The 18,001-nt window shown below is 46.9% G+C and overlaps 1 protein-coding gene across 1 annotated transcript; it reads left to right on the forward strand.

Annotated features, from left to right (window-relative positions):
• Window positions 1–5,738: 5,738 nt before the first annotated feature.
• Window positions 5,739–18,001, forward strand: LOC135975125 (maestro heat-like repeat-containing protein family member 1). The gene is made up of 7 exons (XM_065565177.1): window positions 5,739–5,784; window positions 14,903–14,985; window positions 16,134–16,214; window positions 16,641–16,707; window positions 16,844–16,957; window positions 17,488–17,561; window positions 17,840–18,001. Exons 1-7 carry the CDS (start codon window positions 5,739–5,741, stop codon window positions 17,999–18,001), a joined length of 627 nt encoding a protein of 208 aa, XP_065421249.1.

Raw genomic sequence — 18,001 nt, forward strand, 5'->3', positions numbered from 1 at the left:
ACAACGGCCATAACTGCAGCGATGGTCACAGCGGGCTCCATGCTCACAGTGCTGTGGCGTCCGCGCTGTCACTCACCAGAAAAGTGCGCGAACTGATTGCCCGCCTGCGCTTTCAGGGAGGGAGGGCGGGAGTGACGGTTGAATGATGGCAGTTACCCAAAACCACCCTCGACACATTTTTTGCCCCAGCAGGCATTGGAGGCTCGACCCAGAATTCCAATGGGCAGCGGGGACTGCGGGAACTGTGGGATAGCTGCCTACAGTGCACTGCTTCCAATGTCAACGTTTGCCCCATTAATGTGGAGTCACAAAGTCGAATTACTGTCCTTAGTGTGGATACACACGTTCGACTTTGTAATATCGGTTCCACAAATTCGATTTAAGTAAAATCGAACTACTCTCGTAGTGTAGACATACCCTGAGCAATATTTTTATACTTCTTCCTGGTCATTTGTCCAATCTTCTACTTCTTGTAAGCTTCTTTTTTGTGTTTAAGATCAGCAAGGATTTCCCTGTTATTTACTATTCTTTCTACACATCGGGATGTGTTGTTCCTGCAACCTCAGTAAGGATTCTTTAAAATACAGCCAACTCTCCTGGACTCCTTTCCCCCTCATGTTATTCTCCCAGGGGATCCTGCCCATCAGTTCCCTGAGGGAGGCAAAGTCTGCTTTTCTGAAGTCTAGGGTCCGTATTCTGCTGCTCTCCTTTCTTCCTTGTGTCAGGATTCTGAACTCGACCATCTCATGGTTACTGCCTCCCAGGTTCCCATCCACTTTTGCTTCCCTACTAATTCTTCCCGGTTTGTGAACAGCAGGTCAAGAAGAGCTCTGCCCCTAGTTTGTTTCTCCAGCACTTGCACCAGAAAATTCTCCCCTACACTTCCCAAAAACGTCCTGGATTGTCTGTGCACCGCTGTATTGCTCTCCCAGCAGATATCAGGGTGATTGACGTCTCCCATGAGAACCAGGGCCTGCGATCCAGCAACTTCTGTTAGTTGCCGGAAGAAAGCCTCATCCACCTCATCCCCCTGGTCTGCTGGTCTATAGCAGACTCCCACCACGACATCACTCTTGTTGCTCACACTTCTAAACTTAATCCAGAGACTCTCAGGTTTTTCTGCAGTTTCATACCGGAATTCTGAGCAGTCATACTGCTCTCTTACTTACAATGCAACTCCCCACACTTTTCTGCCCTGCCTGTCCTTCCTGAACAGTCCTTCCTTTACTATGTCTCTACAATTCCCCTCATCCTCTCCAGCCCACCTGCTCCAGGCCTTGATCACCCATCCCATTAACTCTGCCCTCCCCCCACATCTCCTCTCATTCCCCTTTAGAGCTCGCTGTAAAATCATCTAACCCATCAGACCAGCCTATTCTGATCCCTCCCCTGGCTCCCTCGCAGGTCCTACGCTAGAATTCCCTCAAAATGCATCTCTCAGGCCATCCAAACCAGGTTCGAATTCAGCAAATCCTTTCAGCCACACACAAAAAGGGAATGTTTTGTTTTAAAAGTCAAACCAGTCTGATTGGACCATTCCACAGCAAAATGTTGTCACTTTTCATTTTGAAATTGAGGCAACTTTAAAAAAAGTGGGGGGAGGGTTGAAAAACACCCACAAACAACGTGAAACGAAAAACCAAAACAATTTTGTTTTAGGCCAAACCGAACCAATATTTATTTTTTTTTGTATTTCTCCAACTGGCCCCCAAACTGAAAAGTCACTGATTTGCTCAGCTCCATTCAGCACCCAAGTGCGGCTCCTTGTTGAGTCTTTGCAAACTTCTTCCCCACCTAGCTCTCTGGGCTCATTCCCCCGCCACTCTCCCAGCCATTCCCTTTGTGTCCTTCCCTGGCTCTCCCTTGCCAACCCCCTGCCATGCTGCTCCTCAGGCTCCCTTTCTCCTGCCCCAAACTTCCCTCTCTTCCTTCAAGTTCCTGCGTAAACAAGATCCTGCTCAGGAGAATGGGAAATCAAATAAACCAAGCAAGAGATTCGCTGCTCTTTGGGGTCAGGCCTGTGCCCTCCCCTGTATTGTACAGCCCCCAGCATGCTGTTGGGACTCAATAAATACCCACGGGTCCTGCGCTCTGACTGCCTTTGATTGCAGACTTTAGGAATGGGATTTAGTGTCTGTGTGTATCCTTAGGAAAGAATCTTCTCAGCCCTTTTATTCTCTCAGCCCAGGGCACCGATGCAGCTGTGGCTGAACTAACAATTGGAGCGCCTCACGCTGAGATGGACGGCCAGTCCAATCTCATGCTTCAGGGATTCCATGGTCACTGAGGGGTGAGGAAGGAATTTTTTACCCATATGTCAGAGAATAGCAAAGCTGGCCAGGTGCATTGTGGGGATTTCACCTTCCCCTTTGCTGATGCAAGAGGCAAGATACTGGAGTGGACTGACACAAAATGATTTTGCACCTTGTGGTCGAATCTCCTTTTATCATGACACATTATACAAACAGGGTTTGTGGGGAGGCCCCGGGGCTCCCTTGGATTAAAATTCCCAACAAAAGCCAAGAGCAATCCTCCCTTAATCCAATCTGGGGGATGCAAACCCCAAGGGCCCTAGCCAGACAGCCCCAGCCCACCTTGTCTCTGTGATGTCAGCAGTGGCCCTGTGACACGAAGGGGGCAGGCAGCCTGTGGCTCAGTGTGCTCTGGGAGCTGGAGGAGGGAGCACACGGCTGTCTGGGCTCTGCTTTTCAGACAGTTGGGAGCGTTTTTTGGAGCGCATAGCAGCTGTTTACACAGAACTCGTGGAGGAATCCACATCCTCACTGTCATCTGTGATTATATGTGAGACATCAAAATTCTTCTGTGGCTCGACCATCCCAGCACAGGGGTGAGGGACCTTTCCTAGTGTATCCTCAGGGTTAGGAAAAAGAAGTACGAAATTATACCAAGCTCTGAGAATCAGCCTTTCTTTAGGTAAATATCTAAAAAGCAAAAATGGAAAACAAGTTTAAAATCAGATTTCCTGTGCTTGCTGATTTAAATCACAATGAAAATCATTGATTTGACTCGCTCTGATTTAAACCAGTCCATACTGCCGTGAACTTGGTGTGGGGTGGAAAGGGGTAATTTTAAATTGTGTTGGATGTCAAGTAATTTTATCCCAAAACTTAGTACAAATATTTAGTTTAGAGAAACAAGAAATGCTAGGCTAGTTCTTACTCTCTCTTTTTCTGACAATTCAGGGTGTGACTCCACTATTTTAGTCACAGGGGCTCTTTTACATACCTTAGAGGACACCGTGATTAAAGCCAAGCAAAATAATCACTGTTATTAACCATGGCTATTTAAAGAAAAGAAAATACTAAACAAAACAACAAAAGACAGAACACAAATGATAACAGGCTGATTTCTGTCCAGTCTCATCTGTATGCTTCTCTCTGGAGAGCTGTTAACAGATTACACCTTTGTGAGCAGGCTTGCCTTTGATGGGGTACTTTTCTTTTGGTAAATTGAAACCAGGTCTTATTTCCCAAAATTATTGTGAGTCATAGATACTAAGACTGTTTATGGATGGGCAACATAATTTTAAGAGCAGGCGGATCCTATTAATAACTAGACTTTATATAGATGGGCAAAGTAAGCAATTTTAACTCAATCCTCTGAAATAGAAGAAAGTAGTTAAATTACTTAGTTAGAAGAAACCATTTAAGGAGCTGGCTTGAGACTGGCCAATTAACAAAATATTTAGAATCTTAAATTCAGTTAAATCCCACTATTTCTCCGTTTCCCAATGATTAGCCTTTGTCTCTTTCCCAAATGCATGGTCTAAGCATTTAGTGGTTAACAGGAGAAACTGTTAACATCTTAAATTACAACAGCATTTCCATATCACAACAAAACTGTTGCAAGAGTTTATAACTCTAATCCCTTGGCAGGGTTTTAGTTAACTTCTCTTACCAGCACATGCTGAAGTTTTGGGGAGGTTTCCTTGGGCTGGTTTCTTCCCAAGTCTTCTCTCTTCTGTCTGTGTCAGCTTGCTTGTAGAGAGGGAGAGGATGAGTTGAGTTTGAGCAGGGTAGCAGAGCGTGTGCAGGGTGCTCACTTAGAGTTTTTATACTCGTCTCTTCCCTATTTCTGTGCAATTTTAGAAAAACACACCTCTCTCGCCCTTTCATTGGCTCCGTACATTCATGGAGCCTCTTCATCTTATGGACAGGTAGTTTGTTAATGTGTATATGTGTTAGGGTTGTACGTCTTTCTTGACAGTTATATTTCCTTTGTTTTTGTTGGAGAGATTCTCAGAACATCTTCAAATTTAGTCTTTTAACTCTTAACTTATTCAGTTCATTTTCGGAGGTATTTCTTCAGCTTCATTAGGGTTCAACAGGAAATGAAATTCTGTTTTTAAAAAGTCCAAACCTGTGGTTTATGTACAGGTTTTTAGTTCTCGAAGCAGTCTTTTAAAATTAAATCATTCTTAACGAGTCTTTAGCTTAAATACGATTGAAGAAGTTGTTAATTCTCTAGAACAATTGTTGATGATTCTTCTTATCTTTCTGAGTTGGGGGAAGGAGTGGCTAGAGCTCTGCCAGTAACTAATTACTTCCCCATTAATATAATAAATAGTCTAAACTTAAATGGCTTCTTATAATCAGCTGAGCAAGGTCATTAGATTTCATGTTAGTACATAATGCATTTTACCACATGTAGTAATGTATTAGAAAACCAATTAGATACTTTGCATTCAGTTAAAATATTTTGCAAATATGCAAATATGCCCTCCAAAACAGTTTGCCATTTCAATATTTTAGAAATCAACTAAGGTTTTCTACAAAACTTTTTCTCAACTACACACATTCTTCTCTAAAGTTTTAAGGACACAAGCAGAAGGTTTTCTTGCAAAGAGGGGCTGGTAGAGCCCACTTTACAGCCTAGATTTATTGTTCTAACACATCCCTACATTCATTTTGGAATATCCAACATAAATAACATCCTCACCTTCTCCTACAGGGCCAGATCTTTCCTAAAACATTTCTCTTTATAACATTTCTTTTATTGAGATAAAGGATTAGATCTATAATAAACTGGCAGCTTATAGAAGAGTAAGTGTTCTGCTGTGGATAAAACACTCTTTTGGTTGGTTTGACTCTTGACCCAAGCGGTCTGTTATAGCAATTAAACTTCTCTTAAATATTTTGTGCAAAGCACAAATGCCAATAATCAACACATATATTAAACATAGCTCAGAAAGAAACTAGTATAAAAGTTAAAGCAGATTAAAATGAGCACAGCTGCCTTTTAAAGTTTGTACAGACACTCTTGGGGGACATAAACAGTTTTGTGGTCAAGGAGATATTATTTTCCGGACATTTGCATGTTTCTGGATGACAGAAAGCTGAAGACTTCTGCAATGTCTTTGATTAGCGTGAACATTTTATAACCTAGCTAACTAAAACTGGGCTACTGTTCTATTTTCAAGCCTCCTGGTGACAATATACTTATAGTTATGTTTGAATTTCAGTAAAGGCACAAACATGTATATAATGACCTAACATTATAAAACGAAGTGATAATAATGCTATTCATAAAATTTTACATCAATATTGAGGTCTCACCACCTCATAGCGGTCTTGTCTCTCCAGCCAGGTAGGCAGCAAAAGAACTACGCCTGGGTCCCTTTGGTCCACCTAGAACCGTGTGTGAGTATGGTGGGGTCTGTGTCATGGGAAGGAAACCCCAGGGACTCATTCATGTTGGTTCTTGTCTTAGGAGCCGATATGGATCTTTACGACCACCTCCGCCGACTGCTGGTCCGGTCTGGAGGTGAGTAGGAATTCTCCCCAGAAATGGACCCTCCTCTCCCCCCATTGCTGTCCTGTCCAGAGCTACCTGCAGGGGACCACTGGGAATCTGCATGGAATCTCCATGTGCTTGGGGAGTCAGGGTCTCCTGATGGAGGAGGTTTGTTTTCTCCAAGGTTCCTTGCAGCATTTTAGCGTTATTTAAACCCCCAGACATTTCTAGCCCTTCTGGACTGGCAGGGAATTCTCTGGTGGGACCCCAATGCAGCACTGCCATCCCGGCCTTGTCTGCACTCTCCTTGTCTCCTGAGGGAGATCTGTTATTAACTAGAGAAGCGGGGACAAGCAGAGCTGGGGAAGTCCGGGCCTCTTGGGCTAAAATCTCTAATGGAATCCTGCTGGTTAGGGAAAAATTTGGGGCAGATTCTCCTCAAATTTCCCCCTGGCCCCTATTGTCCCTCCCCATGTTATCTCAGCTCCCTACCTGTGGGGTGAGGTGTTTGTCAAATGCCTTGGCGATGGGTGTGCAATATAAATGCTCTGGGCTGTGACTGGTGGAAGTCCCTCTCCAGAGGTGCCCTGCAGTGTGATTAGTTCCCCACACATATGTATTGTCTACCTCACCCCCCTGGGATTTCTATCAGTGACCAGGAAAGGAGGAAATGACCCCTACCCCTTTGCACTTATCCACAGCCACAGACCAGGGGAAGGAGGATACAGCAACAACCGGGTGTTGCAGCTCTTCCCTGTCTGGGCCTGCTTCAGGTAAGTAGGAAACAGGGGTACCGACTCCTCAGATTCACCCCTTTTCCTGCGTAACCTTCTGTAACCTTCATGTTGAAATGTTTCCAATTCATAGTAAGTTGTTACAGATAAGGCTGCAACAAAACCCAGGTTCAAGCCACTAGGTCAGTTACAGAAAATGTATTTAGGCGACACTATGAATGATAAAACCAAACTTCATTCCAAAATAAAACGATTAGTTAAGCAAACAGGTGCGCAATTACCACCTACACTGTCAACACTAACTGTTGTATTGTGGATCAATGCGGGATCAGTCCACTGACAACAGCGTGAAGTACAGCCTTAGAACCCTGGGACATAACGGTACCGTTGGGGCGTTAATTGGAGCGCTCACCGAATTAACAAAACAACTCCCAGGAGAAGCCATTCTCATACTATTGAACGTGCAACTGCCCCTTACACTAATTATATTTCCATCGCCTCCTTATTGACTCTTTACATTACACGTGGTGTACATTAACATCTGCACCAATATCCTTCCCATACTATATTAGTATAGATAACATTTTAATAAAACAGTCACAATTCTCAAAAACACTCATTAAAAGCCCTGCTTAAGCCAGTTATAACCAAAACCTAACAGTAGCATAATCCCGGGCCATGTCCTTGCTAACTCTTACTTTCCCATAACAGGATCTCCAACTTATGGCTAACTTTCCTCACACTAACAACTTCAGTTTTCTAAACTCTTCTACACTTAAGCTAACTTAGGCCCCAGACCTATTTTCTACTTATTTCTTAACCTAAACCATCCCATAGGTAGGCCAAATTCACAGCCATGAAAAAGTCATGGACCATGAAATCAGACCTCCCCCATGAAATCTAGCTATTGGGGAAGGGCATGCTACTGCCATGCCCCTGACTCCAGCTGCTAGTCCCCTCTGGGCTGGGGAGGGACGGAACTGGCACTTCCCCTGCACAGCCGCCCTCGCTGGGGAGATCAGACCCCCCTCCGGGTACATACCCCGGTTGCTCGGAAGGCAGCGCAGAAGTGAGGGTTGCAATCCCACAACCCTCCTACAACAGTTTTGCGACTCCTCCGCAACTCCCTTTTGGGGCAGAACCCCCACTACAACATTGTGACATTTCAGATGTAAACATCTGAAAACCTGAAATTGGGTTTCAAATCCTATGGCCACGAAATTGATCAGAATGGACCGTACATTTGGTAGGGCGCTACCTATAGGCTATACCTGCTCTTTGCCAACTCCCTCCAGTGGGTCGGCCCCCTCCTTCCCATTACTGAGGTTCTGCTTGTGCCTGGCATTCGACTTTTCCAGAGGCCTTGTGGTCTGCACTGCCTGAATGAGGAGGGCTCTTGGAGTCTCCATCTCCCTGCGGTTCTCCCTCCCCAAGCACTGCTCGCGCTAGATTTCTAAATCCTCAAAGCTGTGTTTGCTGCAAACTAGTCCCCACCCCCTGCACTGCTGAGACCCCATTGTGTACTGTGTGGAAGTCGGGGGCTGTGATTGTTGGCCCCAACCTGTGACAGTGAGAAGGAGAGCTGGGGTGGCTTTGCCTCTGTTTAGAGAATCGCTCCTTTTTGGGTCACACAGGTGTTCTCTGTAACTGAGAAAGTTCTTTGGTGACCCAGGTGTGACTGTATTTGTTACTCAGTGAAATCAGGTTCATTGAAGTGTCACAAGAGGACTGGAACCTGCTGCTTTGGGTACAGAAAACTACTTTCCCCTCAGCACTATCATTCACATCATTCCCCTGGCGGTTCAACCAGAGACCTTTAATGGAGAAATTTAACCCTTCTCTTCTATTGACAGACACAGCAGTGCAGGAGACTGCAGTGTCAGCCAGAGATGGCAACCCACCTGTCACAGAGTCTCCTGGTCCAGGTAGGCAGAAAGCGGCATGATACACTGCCAGAATTCCTTTCCAAGGCCAAAGTTGCTGTTCATCTGCACTGTCTTTTACAGAATCAACATAATGTTTAGTATCGGGGGCAGCCATGTTAGTCTGTATCCACAAAAACAACAAGGAGTCCGGTGACACCGTAAAGACTAACAGATTTATTTAGGCATAAGCTTTCGTGGGTAAAAAAACACTTCTTCAGATGCCCAGAGTGAAAATTACAGATGCAGGCATTATATAATGACACATAAACTAACATAATGTTTAGTTCTAGCTTGTGCAAAGAGTATACTTCCCATGGGATCCTTCGGGGTGAACAGTGGTATATTAACGCAGGGTGCTATATTAGAGAATCACAACAGTTATTATGAGAGTAAACGTCTCATTAGCCTCAAAATTCAGAAGGATGTCCACAACTTTAAACTAGCTTTGACGGGGACAGGTGAGCAAAGCCCACAGGTAAGTGGAGAACATGGAGACCTGGGAGATGGGTCAGAAATAGGAGGGAGCGTGGGCTATAATGGCAGAGAGAAAGGAGGGTCAGGGCAAAACTGGGAGGCAAGATCAAATCAGTATCTTAGATGCCTATCTACAAATGCGAGAAGTATGGCTAACAAGCAGGAAGAACTGGAAGTGCTAATAAATAAATACAACTATGACATTGTTGGCATCACCGAAACTTGGTGGGATAATACACATGATTGGAATGTTGGTATGGATGGGTACAGCTTGCTCAGGAAGGATAGACAGGGGAAGGAAGGGGGAAAAGGGAGGAGGTGTTGCCTTGTATATTAAAAATGTACACACTTTGACTGAGGTGGAGACGGACATAGGAGACAGAAGTGTTGAGAGTCTCTGGGTTAGGCTAAAAGGGGTAAAAATCATGGGTGATGTCATCCTAGGGGTCTACTACCGGCCACCTAACCAGGTGGAAGAGGTGGATGTGGCTTTTTTTAAACAACTAACAAAATCATCCAAAGCCCAAGATCTTCAACTATCCAGATATATGTTGGGAAATTAACACAACAGGGCACAGACTATCTAATAAGTTCTTGGACTGCATTGCAGTCAACTTTTTATTTTGGAAGGTTGAAAAAGCTACCGGGGGGAAGCTGTTCTAGATTTGATTTTAACAAATAGGGAGGAACTCGTTGAGAATTTGAAAGTGGAAGGTAGCTTGGGTGAAAGTGATCATAGAGTTCACAATTCAAAGGAAGGGTAGAAGGGACTACAGCAAAATAGAGACAATGGATTTCAGGAAGGCGGATTTTGGTAAGCTCAGAGAGCTGATAGGTAAGGTCCCATGGGAATCAAGACTGAGGGGAAAAATGATCGAGGAGAGTTGGCAGTTTTTCAAAGGGACACTATTAAGGGCCCAAAAGCAAGCTATTCCTCAGGGTAGGAAAGATAGAAAATGTGGCAAAAGACCACCTTGACTTAACCACGAGATCTTGCATGATCTAAAAAATAAAAAGGAGTCATATAAAAAATGGAAGCTAGGACAAAGTACAAAGGATGAATATAGGCAAACAACACAGGAATGTAGGGGCAAGATTAGAAAGGCAAAGGCACAAAATGAGCTCAAACTAGCTACGGGAATAAAGGGAAACAAGAAGACTTTTTATCAATATATTAGAAGCAAGAGGAAGACCAAAGACAGGGGAAGCCCTCTGCTCAGTGAGGAGGGAGAAACAGTAACAGGAAACTTGGAAATGGCAGAGATGCTTAATGACTTCTTTGTTTCGGTCTTCACCGAGAAGTCTGAAGGAATGCCTAACATAGTGAATGCTAATGGGAAGAGGGTAGATTTAGAAGATAAAATAAAAAAAGAACAAGTTAAAAATCTCTTAGAAAAGTTAGATGCCTGCAAGTCACCAGGGCCTGATGAAATGCATCCTAGAATACTCAAGGAGGTAACAGCGGAGGTATCTGAGCCTCTAGCTATTATCTTTGGAAAATCATGGGAGACAGGAGAGATTCCAGAAGACTGGAAAAGGGCAAACATAGTGCCCATCTACAAAAAGGGAAATAAAAACAACCCAAGAAACTACAGACCAGTTAGTTTAACTTCTGTGGAGTCATAGAATATCAGGGTTGGAAGGGACCTCAGGAGATCATCTAGTCCAACCCCCTGCTCAAAGGGGGACAACTCCCCAGACAGTTTTTTTTTAAACTCTAGTTCCCTAAATGGCCCCCTCAAGGATTAAACTCACAACCGTGGGTTTAGCAGGCCAATGCTCAAACCACTGAGGGAGGTATCCCTGTGCCAGGGAAAATAATGGAGCAAGTAATTAAGGAAATCATCTGCAAACACTTGGAAGGTGGTAAGGTGATAGGGAATAGCCAGCATGGATTTATAAAGAACAAATCATTTCAAAGCAATCTGATAGCTTTCTTTGATAGGATGACGAGTCTTGTGAATAAGGGAGAAGCGGTGGATGTGGTATACCTAGACTTTAGTAAGACATTTGATACGGTCTCGCATGATATTCTTATCGATAAACTAGGCAAATATAACTTAGATGGGGCTACTATAAGGTGGGGGTATAACTGGCTGGATAACCGTACTCAGAGGGTAGTTATTAATGATTCCCAATCCTGCTGGAAAGGTATAACGAGTGGGGTTCCGCAGGGGTCTGTTTTGGGACCGGCTCTGTTCAATATCTTCATCAACGACTTAGATATTGGCATAGAAAGTATGCTTATTAAGTTTGCAGATGATACCAAACTGGGAGGGATTGCAACTGCTTTGGAGGATAGGGTCAAAATTCAAAATGATCTGGACAAGTTGGAGAAATGGTCTGAGGTAAACAGGATGAAGTTTAATAAAGACAAATGCAAAGTACTTCACTTAGGAAGGAACAATCAGTTTCATACATACAGAATGGGAAGAGACTGTCTAGGAAGGAGTATGGCAGAAAGGGATCTAGGGGCTATAGTGGACCACAAGCTAAATATGAGTCAACAATGTGATGCTTTTGCAAAAAAAACAAACATGATTCTGGGATGCATTAATAGGTGTGTTGTGAGCAAGACACGAGAAGTCATTCTTCCGCTCTACTCTGTGCTGGTTAGGCCCCAATTGGAGTATTGTGTCCAGTTCTGGGCACCGCATTTCAAGAAAGATGTGGAGAAATTGGAGAGGGTCCAGAGAAGAGCAACAAGAATGATTAAAGGCCTAGAGAACATGACCTATGAAGGAAGGCTGAAAGAATTGGGTTTGTTTAGTTTGGAAAAGAGAAGACTGAGAAGGGACATGATAGCAGTCTTCAGGTATCTAAAAGGGTGTCATAAGGAGGTGGGAGAAAACTTGTTCATCTTAGCCTCTAAGGATAGAACAAGAAGTAATGGGCTTAAACTGCAGCAAGGGAGGTTTAGGTTGGACATTAGGAAAAAGTTCCTAACTGTCAGGGTGGTTAAACACTGGAATAAATTGACTAGGGAGGTTGTGGAATCTCCATCTCTGGAGATATTTAAAAGTAGGTTAGATAAATGTCTATCAGGGATGATCTAGACAGTATTTGGTTCTGCCATGAGGGCAGGGGACTGGACTCGATGACCTCTCGAGGTCCCTTCCAGTCCTAGAGTCTATGAATCTATCAAAAACTGCTTATTAACTCGTGTGCACGGTTGCAGCAATTAGCTAAGCAGTTGCAGTGACTGCTTGTGCAAACGATCATTGTGATCTGTAACTGGCTGACTGTGAGCTAAGCGACCACGGCTGTGGTTGGAACTGTGGGTGCTACGGAGCACACACATTCCATTCCTGGAAACAGACACCAATGCATTTTTCGTCACTGAGATGCCCACGTTTTTCATATGTATATTACAAATGGCTTTGTGAGTCATGATCAGATTCTGTCTCAAGCACTGCTGGTTTGGTGACTGTGCAGTGAGGTGGGCCAGAATAGGTAACTTCTTGGTCAGAACATACCTCATAAACTCAAATACCTCATGGAACCAAATGCTGTAGGTGATAGAGCCGCCTTGCTGAATCCCAAGGAAGAGGAGAGGTACCACAAAGATTTTATCCCCAAGGAAGGGGGATCCCACATTTCAATGCTGCAGCTCTGTACAGCTACCTCCATCCGAGCCTTGCAATGTCTCTGTCTCCTTGGGGTTCTCCATCTCATGTGTTACGTCCTTCTGGCTGAGGGGGACTCAATGGAATCCCCTTCAAAGCCCCTAGTCAAGCAGAGAGCCTCCCCATGTAAATGGAAGTTCCCCCGACCTGGAGCAATTCCAGCCATCTTGGGAGCCGCAGACCAGCACAGAGAATTGAGCCTGGGTCTCATTCCACATGGCAATGCAGGGCACCGGGCACCAGAGCACTGGCTTGGCCTCCCAAGAGTGAGGTGTGAATGTTCTGAGGTCTGTGCAGTAGAAGAGAAACTCCTGTGATCTGTTTACATTGGTTCTTGTCTAGGAGTCAATCTGGGGTTTTTGGACCGTCTCTGCCAAAGACTGATTCAGACTATTGGTGAGTAGGAATTCTGCCCAGAAGCATCCCCCACGATACAGATTTACCCCAGTTCCTCTCTGATTCCTATTGCCCTTACATAGAATCAGTCCCATGACACCTCACCCCACCACTGCCCTTCTGAATTACAGGATGGACACCTTTCCGAATGGACAGGACAAATCTGGACTCCAGCCAGCCAGGCCCCACTGACTCTTCTGTCCCAGGTAGGAGTCAACAGCCTTTCGCTGTGACAAATCACCACATGTCTATTTCTGTCCCATCAGGAAGTTCCATCCCAGTGCACACGGGATCATTCAGTGCCTCAGTTTTCCTAGCTTCATAATGGGGCTAACAAGACTGACAATCTTCACTGGGGTCTGGAAGGTGTGGGTAATGTTTGTAAAGGGACTGGAAGAGGAAATGCCCGATCTCAATGTTAAGTAACATGACACTGTCTGGGCAGTGATTGGTGGAAATCCCTCGCAAGGGGTTCCATAAGGTGCAGACAGTTCCCACACAGTTGTATGTCCCTGTCGCCCCCAGGGCATTCTATTAGTGACCATGATTGCGGGAAATTAACCCAGCATCTGCCTGTATCCACAGACACAGAGGAGCAGAAGGCGGCCCAAAAACAAGACCCGGCGCCACAAACCCTGGCTGCAGGAATGGGCAGCCACTGCAGCACTTTCTGTGCTGAACCTCCTGATCCAGGTAGGCCCATGCCCAGTATTGAGTGCCAGGAATAAAGCCGGGGAAAGTAGCCACAGTGACAGCCAAACCCCAGTGCTGAGAGGGCAAGAAGAGACTCCACCCAGGCTCTGTGCCCTGCTCTGCACATGCCCATAAGCCACTGCCCTCTGCTCCACCTTACACGCCAGCCTCCGTGCCATCCCAGGCTGAGCTAAAGCCCTGCTGCCATAGGGCAGCACTGGAATCATCACTGGGCAGCCTGGGTGCCAGTAAAGGGGGAACTGACCCACCAGGCAGCTCCCTCTACCAGCTCAGCTCCCCAGTGGCTCTTCATAAGAATATAAGAATGGCCATGCTGGGTCAGACCAATGGTCCATCTAGCCTGGTACCCTGTCTTCTGACAGTGGTCAATGCCAGGTGCTTCAGAGGAATGAACAGAACAGAGCAATTATCAAGGGATCCATCATCCCCTGTCATCCAGTTCCAACTTCTGGCCATCAGAGGTTTAGGGACACCCAGAGCATGGGATTGCATCCCTGACCATCTTGGCTAATAGCCATTAATGGACCTATCCTCCTTGAATTTATCTAGTTCTTTTTAAACCCAATTATACTTTTGGCCTTCACAACATCCCCTGGCAATGAGTTCCACAGGTTGATTGTGCATTGTGTGAAGAAATACTTCCCTTTGTTTGTTTTAAATCCACTGCCTATTAATTTCATTGGCTGACCCCTGGTTCATGTGTTCTGTCAAGGGGTAAATAACACTTCCCTAGTCATTTTATGATATTATCGATCTTATTATCTATCCCTTTCCTAATGATTCCCAACATTCTGTTAGCTCTTTTGACTGCCGCTGCACATTGAGTGGATGTTTACGGAGAGCTATCCACAATGACTCCAAGATCTCGTTCTTGAGTGGTAACAGCTAATTTAGACCCCGTCATTTTGTATGTGGGATTATGTTTTCCAATGTGCATTACTTTGCACTCATCGACACTGAATTTCATCTGCCATTTTGTTGCCCAGTCATCCAGTTTAGTGAGATCTCTTTGTAACTCTTTCCAGTTTACCTGGGACTTAACAATGGTGAGTAATTTTGTATCATCCACCTATTTTGCCACCTCCTTATTTTATCCCTGAACAGCAAAGGCCCCAGTACAGATTTTTGGGGACCCCACTATTTACCTCCTTGTGAAAACCGAAAATGTATTCTTACCCTGTCTTTTAACCAGCTACAGTCCATGAGAGGACCTTCCCTCTAATCCCATGGCTGCTTACTTTGCTTAAGAGCAACCTTAGTTTCCTGCTGTTCATTTTAGGCACCAAGCAAAAGGCCTATTTGTCACCCAGGGGACAGCTCGCCCCAATCAGCGAGGAGGAGGAAACGCCAAGGAAGACCAGCGTGAGTGAGGAGAGAGCGGGAAATCCACAGCACACTGGGGAAGTGCCCATGGCACAGATGGTACAAGGTTCCCTCCATCACCAACTCAGCCTGGACTCCCACCCCCTACTGCCTTTCCCACGACACACTGACCCTCTAAGACTCTGACTCCCTTTCCTCATCTCTTGCTCCCAGATTCACTGCCATTCTCTGGCCCTAGAGAACATGCTCAGACCCCCCCCCCCTTGCCAGGGCAGGTGTTGCAGACGGGAGGAGAGAGGCGACTCCATTCCCAGCACCTGGCCCTGCTTTCTTTCTTCTTGCTGGCTGGTCAGCAATGGGCTGCATTAGGGAACCAGGGAGAGAAATAATCCTGAGCTTCACCTCTCCCCAGAGTGTCCCGCGCACTCACCTCTCCCTGGGCCTGGGGCAGGGTTAGCTGTTAGCCCAGCTATACCTGTGGAGAGCAAGGCTCCGGGAGGGGAAGTGGCTGGCCCAAGGCCAGAAAGCAGGAGTGTACATCCCTGGTACACTCTGGAAGTGACCATTGTAGGAGGTGAGCAGGCAGAGACAATGGGCCAGATCCTTGGCCCCTGGTAAGGCCGCATGAAGGGACATTAAGCTCTCCCTTCCAAGCTCCCGCGTGCTTTCCTCAGCCCAGCACGGGGGCAGGGAGGAGCCCTTGGATGCTGTTTCCCCATCCCTGACCTGTCTGCGTGGGTCTCTAGACTGTCAGCCCTTCAGGATAGACATTGTCTCTGTCTGCGTTGTGCTGCACCCAGTGCAACAGGGCCTGATCCTGACTGGAGCCTGTGGGCGCTGCCATAACATCAGTAGTGATAAGTAATCAGGGCAGGCCCCGCTCTTCCAAACCGGGCCCCGCCATCCCTGCCATCCTCTCAGCACACACCACCCCAGCTGGCGCCCAGTACAACTATCCTGTTGAACCAACCCTAAGTGATACTAGGCTAGTGCAAACCAAGGGGTCAAATGCCCCTCCCAGAGAAGGGAGAGCCCGGCACCAGCTGGAAGCTGTTCTCCACCAGGCCATAACTTTATTCCTTCCAAGTCTGGGTAGTGGTAACCCAGCTGCTGATGGAGACTCTACACATTGGGGCTTGTCTGCCTGACACGTCATCGCCATGCCCTGCATCTTTTCTCTTGCACAGGGCCTTGCTTGCGTGAGGGACATGGATGAGGCTGCCCTGAGGAAGGACATTGGCACCCTCTTCCCAGCACTCCACTCCATGGTAAGAGATGCTGGGATCACTCAGGCAAAATCCCGGGGCCTGTTGGCTTAAACTGGGTAGGCTGTGGGAAGAGCTGTCCCTGCCTCATCCTGTTCCCATTGGAGGATGGATCCTAGAGAACTCTCCTTTGGTTTCTTTTCCTCCCACTCACCCCACCCCCTTTGACCGGGAACATCATCATCCCGCACCTTGTTCCAACGCTCCACATCTTTGGTTCCTGACCCGTCTGAAACTCTGCTTCTACATGAGCCATGGCCCCCGAAGCCTCGGCGTCACTCATAGACTGATCCAGCTTGCTGGCCTGTTCTTTAGATGGGAATTAGAATCTGTCTCTCCACCCTCATCCCTTCACTCTGCCATCCGAGGGCTTGGCCTGAGAGACACTTGATCTAGTTTGCCTTTGCTGGTGTTGCTTTCTTCCCCTAGGTGTGTCATCTCCCCAGAGAGGCCCTGGAGGAGCGGAGAGAGGCCCTGGACTCTCTGATCCATCTGGGTAAGAAACCCATTCACCTTTCCCAGAGAAGGAGATTTCCCAGAGCCTGCGGAATTTCAGAGCCCAGGCATAGAACTGTATTCCCTTCCCCTTTATGATTCACTCACCCCAGTCTGATTCACTCCTCTTCCTGCAGCTCGCTTGTTCCTGGTGGAGCTGCTTGTGTTCCTGTTCAGGAGGCTGAACAAGGACGAGGAAGAGGAGACCTGTGCCAGTCTCTTCATTCTGGACCGGATAGTCCAATCCAACAGTAAGTGACCCCACAGCGAGGCCTTGTCTTTTGATGTCTTATGGCCTCTTGTGCAGTTAGCAGCGCTTAGCACTGGGCCTCATTGGGGTCATTTATACCTGTCTGCAGTAGATAATCCAAGTCCTGCAGCCAGGGCCGTAGCAACAAAGAACGTGGCCCCCTCCGAACGGTGGCCCCCTCCAAACAGATGTCCGGGCGGAGCCCCTTACAATGCAGAAACTGGAATGTGGTATTTATTTTGCCACTTTTAGGGGCCCCCTTCCTTGCGGGGCCCCCTCCGGTCGGAGGGTACGGAGAGCGCTCGCTACGCCTCTGCCTGCAGCCCCTCAGCCGATGCTGCGTCAATGAGAGAGGACAGTCACTGCTGGAACTGCAAGCGTGGGCAGATGCAGCTGGTTACCCATGGGGGTAACCTGCCAGGAGGGTCATGTAGGGACATTGAGGTTGCTCTAAGGTTCCTGAGATCTCAGGTTCTGCACACCCCAGTTTAACATCAACCCTGCCGAGCCGTGTGTCTGTGTCTCTTACAGTTTCCGAAATGACGCACAATACCGAGAAGCTGTTCATAGCCCTGGGGCCACTCCTGCAGAGCACAAGCATACGGGTGAGTCTGGAACCATGGCCAACGCGGCCAAAGCTAGTGAATGTCTGCCTGCCAGTGCAGAGCCTGCTGGGACCCTGTGCATCGAAACACATGACCCATCAGTGCTCCATAGTGTAGGGCAGAAGGTGGGGGAGAGAATCCCTGCAGGGCTCCGGCTGCATTGTCATCTCTGGGCTGCCTAGCTGTATTTCACCAAAGGATCCCAGCCTGGACTGGGAGGGGACAAGGTCCCTCCACACTGTGTGCAAATCATTTCTGTTTCTCTCTGGGTCTGGCAGGTCAGAGAAGCCCTTGCTTATTTTATAAGGACAATGGGGGCGCATGGGCTCTTGGAGAAATCTGCCTCAAGACCCTTAATTGACTTCTTGGTGCGTCAGTGCACCCTGACCCTTGACAGCACGGTAAGAATCCGCAGAGACCTTGGTGAAGGGAGTCCGTGA

Source organism: Chrysemys picta, chromosome 13 (genome assembly GCF_011386835.1).
Source record: "Chrysemys picta bellii isolate R12L10 chromosome 13, ASM1138683v2, whole genome shotgun sequence".
Classification (NCBI taxonomy): Eukaryota; Metazoa; Chordata; order Testudines; family Emydidae; genus Chrysemys; species Chrysemys picta.

What these genes read in the sequence shown, in the direction of transcription:
- LOC135975125 (XM_065565177.1), top strand. Translation starts at nt 5,739, where the DNA reads ATGGATCTTTACGACCACCTCCGCCGACTGCTGGTCCGGTCTGGAG. An exon ending in CCGGATAGTCCAATCCAACA is followed by an intron (nt 16,958 to 17,487) that starts GTAAGTGACCCC and finishes TGTCTCTTACAG; the next exon opens with TTTCCGAAATGACGCACAAT. An exon ending in TGCAGAGCACAAGCATACGG is followed by an intron (nt 17,562 to 17,839) that starts GTGAGTCTGGAA and finishes TGGGTCTGGCAG; the next exon opens with GTCAGAGAAGCCCTTGCTTA.